General features: G+C 35.3%; 1 protein-coding gene across 1 annotated transcript; it reads left to right on the top strand.

Annotated features, from left to right (window-relative positions):
* The first annotated feature begins 673 nt into the window (after nucleotides 1-673).
* On the top strand, nucleotides 674-2,823 carry LOC112710677 (uncharacterized). Its single transcript, XM_025763025.3, has 3 exons — nucleotides 674-1,310; nucleotides 2,159-2,289; nucleotides 2,387-2,823. Exons 1-3 carry the CDS (start codon nucleotides 1,181-1,183, stop codon nucleotides 2,441-2,443), a joined length of 318 nt encoding a protein of 105 aa, XP_025618810.1. The 5' UTR covers nucleotides 674-1,180; the 3' UTR covers nucleotides 2,444-2,823.
* Nucleotides 2,824-3,221: the final 398 nt, after the last annotated feature.

Below are 3,221 nucleotides of genomic sequence, written 5' to 3'. Positions count from 1 at the left end.
TTTTAGTTTGTCATAGTATTTCTTAACAAGGATAAGATATTTTTTTATCTCTCCAATTAACTTTTAAAGTGAATTGGGCCTACTTAATTTTGAGATAAATTTTATGGTGTCTATAAATTAATGTCTAATTTTTATTTAACTCATTTTTTATGACAAATTTTGAATATTTAATAATGATTTACTTTTATATTTTTAAAATTAAATATTAATTTTTAACTTTTAAGTTAGACAAATATTTTTAGACACCATAAAAATTACTTAATTTTGATATACTTGTAAATGATAATTTTTAATTATATTATTTTTACTTTTTTTTTCAAAAGAAAAAGGAAAAAACTAAAGAGAATCCAATGTACTAACCAAACAAAATTTGGAGATTCTTCCCGTTGTCTTGTCTTCTTTTTCTCCGATTCCCAATCTTTCTTTTCTTGATTCAGAAACCAAAAATATAAATAAATACATAAAGGGAGGATTAATTAGTAAAGGTGCAAAATCAATCACTATAGCCATGCCAGGCTGAAAGATCGGAAGATCCTGATGCATAATGAATTAATGCATACACTTTATTTGTGTTACAAATTCATGGGTTGAAATTGTAAGCACCTAAATTTTTGAAGGATCTAACTTTCTAAGATACCAATTAAGAGGAGCTTCTTGAATTCGAATGGTTCTCGTGTGTTGCCTAAGAAGATTGTGTTTGTTTTCACCCTTTAGGAGCCTCGAATCGACCCAAAAAAGCGTACCGATGGAGTTTTCCAAATTTTTTTTCCAAAGCCTTTAATTTTTTCCCAAGTTAAACACTTTAACCCTAAACCCTCTAAGTGATAACCCTTCATCATCACCCAGCCGTCGAGCACATCCTACCCAACCCTCTCCACCCAGCTGCGGACCTTTCACTGCCGATGAGGACCCTCACCACCCCACTGCACTCTCTCCCAGCTCTTCATCTTCATCAATGCTATGAGAACCCTTGCACCCTCAACGCAAGCCTCCTCCTCAGATTCGTAACCTCACACCTTCTCTCGCAACCTTCCATCGGCGCTGCCCCGTTGGCGCTGCTCCGTCGGCGTGTCTTCCCTCAATCGGCACTGTCTATCGCTGCCTATCCCTCACTCGGCGCTCAACCCTTGAAGTTTCTTTCGTTTCTTTATTTAGACTCTGTGGTGGCAGCGGCTCCACCATGACCATGATCGATGAGACCTACGAGTTCTCGGCACCGAGGTTCTTTGATTTCATCAATGGGCAAACCGAGGAGGACGAGTGCAGGGCTCAACAATGGTTTGATACTGCACTCTCCTACGCACCTTCACGTAAGTTTTGTTTCTTTAATTTGTCGTTGGGTGAAGAATTGGGATTTTAGGGTTTAAGGTAATACACATAGGATCAAAGCAGGAATTGTTTGCATGAATGTTATGTTGAAGAATTGTGTGTTTTCAATGGGTTCAAATCTCTTATTTGATAGTTTCAACATGAATTTTAGGGTTTATTACGTAGGTTCTTTCTGGAAATATATTTGATGGTTTGGTCATTTTGCCAAGAAATTGTGGTAATCACTGATTGATTACTTTCTTTTGGATGGAGGGATTTGTTAAAATGAAAAGGAGAAGTTAGGTTTCCTTTATGATTGATACTAGTGATCCAGATAATTCGCTTTTTGTGTCAAATTGTCTCGTTTGTCTTGCATCGTAGTGAAAATCTCTGTTGATATCTTATCAATGGTTTCTCTTGTGGCTGCTATTCTGAAAATTCTTCAAGTAAATATTGGATAATTCGCCTAATAGGAATTTCAATTCTTTTTGCACCAACACCTTTTAGGTTGCGAGGGTTTATCCTCTTTAAACGTTACATATTGTTCTCTCTACAGAAAGGTTAAATGGATGGCTATCATGATAAAAAGTTCAAACTATTATTTAGTTTGTTTTCTAATTGGTGTTTATTGTATGAAATCTTTACGTGATTGATCTTTACTTGGTTCTTCAAATTGTTGCAACATTCATGCCAAAAATCAAGGTTGGTAGATCTATCACTGTAGATACCTTGTGTGATTTTAGTGCAGCTGACAAAATAGACACGCTACTCTTACTTCTACATTGATGATATAATGTTGTGCTTAAAATTTGATTGAATTATCATCACTGATCATATATTGTTTTACTAGACATCCGAAATGTTGAGGAGACTTTTCAGGAAACAATTAAACATCCACAAAGCATGACTACTGAAATAAAGGAAGATGATGCACCTTGCAGTGAAGTCAAAGAAGAAAACAACACAACTACTTCTCATGTGGTAATTATTACTGCAATCTGAGCATGCCTTTTGGAAAATTTGTTCCCTGATTATTGACTTAAGTTCTCATATAACAATTATGATCAATGAATATCAGGTTCTTGTTGATACGGAAAGAAGTGAAGATATTTGCAAGGAGAGAGCTCATGCTTAGAGATTTCATCATCTGGAGATGGGTCTGCTGAAGTAGGAAAAGATGCTTGCACTCCCAAACTAACATTACGGAAAATATTGACAACTACCACCTCCAAAAAGCAAGAGACAGATAAAATGATAGGCACCAGTAAAAAACCACAGTTATAGTCATCATCCATGAAAACCAGCACTGTTGAGATTCCCTATTTGGCCCAAGAGAATCAAGCTATTAAAAGGCAAAAATTGGAAGGAGGAAAGAGTAGACAAGTAAATTTTGCCGTTTTTCTTCCACATTTTCCTTATTTAAATTTTTTTGCCTTATCTTGACTGTATCCTTTTTTCTTTCTTCTTCAAACCTATCCAGATTTTGAATGTTAAGCATCAGAATTTGCCTCATAAGTCTTAATTGGGTTTATTAACCACTAGCAATGCTAACATCTCTTCAAGTACTAGCAAGACTAACAAAGAAGACTGTAACACCCTACTACACAGAGTCTTATGTTTACGTCATAAAACAGAAGTGGTGAGGTATTACGACCTCTAAAGATAAAATTTAGTATATATAGTAGTATGAAAAATGTTTATAACTAAGAGCCTTTAAAGAAAAAGGGGTAAATAAAAACCGTTAAATCGAAAAGTACAACACTATGATCGGTAACGTAAACGAAACAGATAAAGTAAGCTGACACAGATATATGTACAATAGAGTGCCAAACTACAGATAATGAGGCTCGAGACTCGGTTCGTGAAGATAACCGGTCCGAACATAGAAGTATACATGTAGATATATATAGGAA

This window comes from Arachis hypogaea, chromosome 9, assembly GCF_003086295.3.
Source record: "Arachis hypogaea cultivar Tifrunner chromosome 9, arahy.Tifrunner.gnm2.J5K5, whole genome shotgun sequence".
NCBI classification, from domain to species: domain Eukaryota; kingdom Viridiplantae; phylum Streptophyta; class Magnoliopsida; order Fabales; family Fabaceae; genus Arachis; species Arachis hypogaea.
The sequence above is the reverse complement of the archived record's forward strand: the minus strand, read 5'-3'. Positions and strand labels throughout refer to the sequence as shown.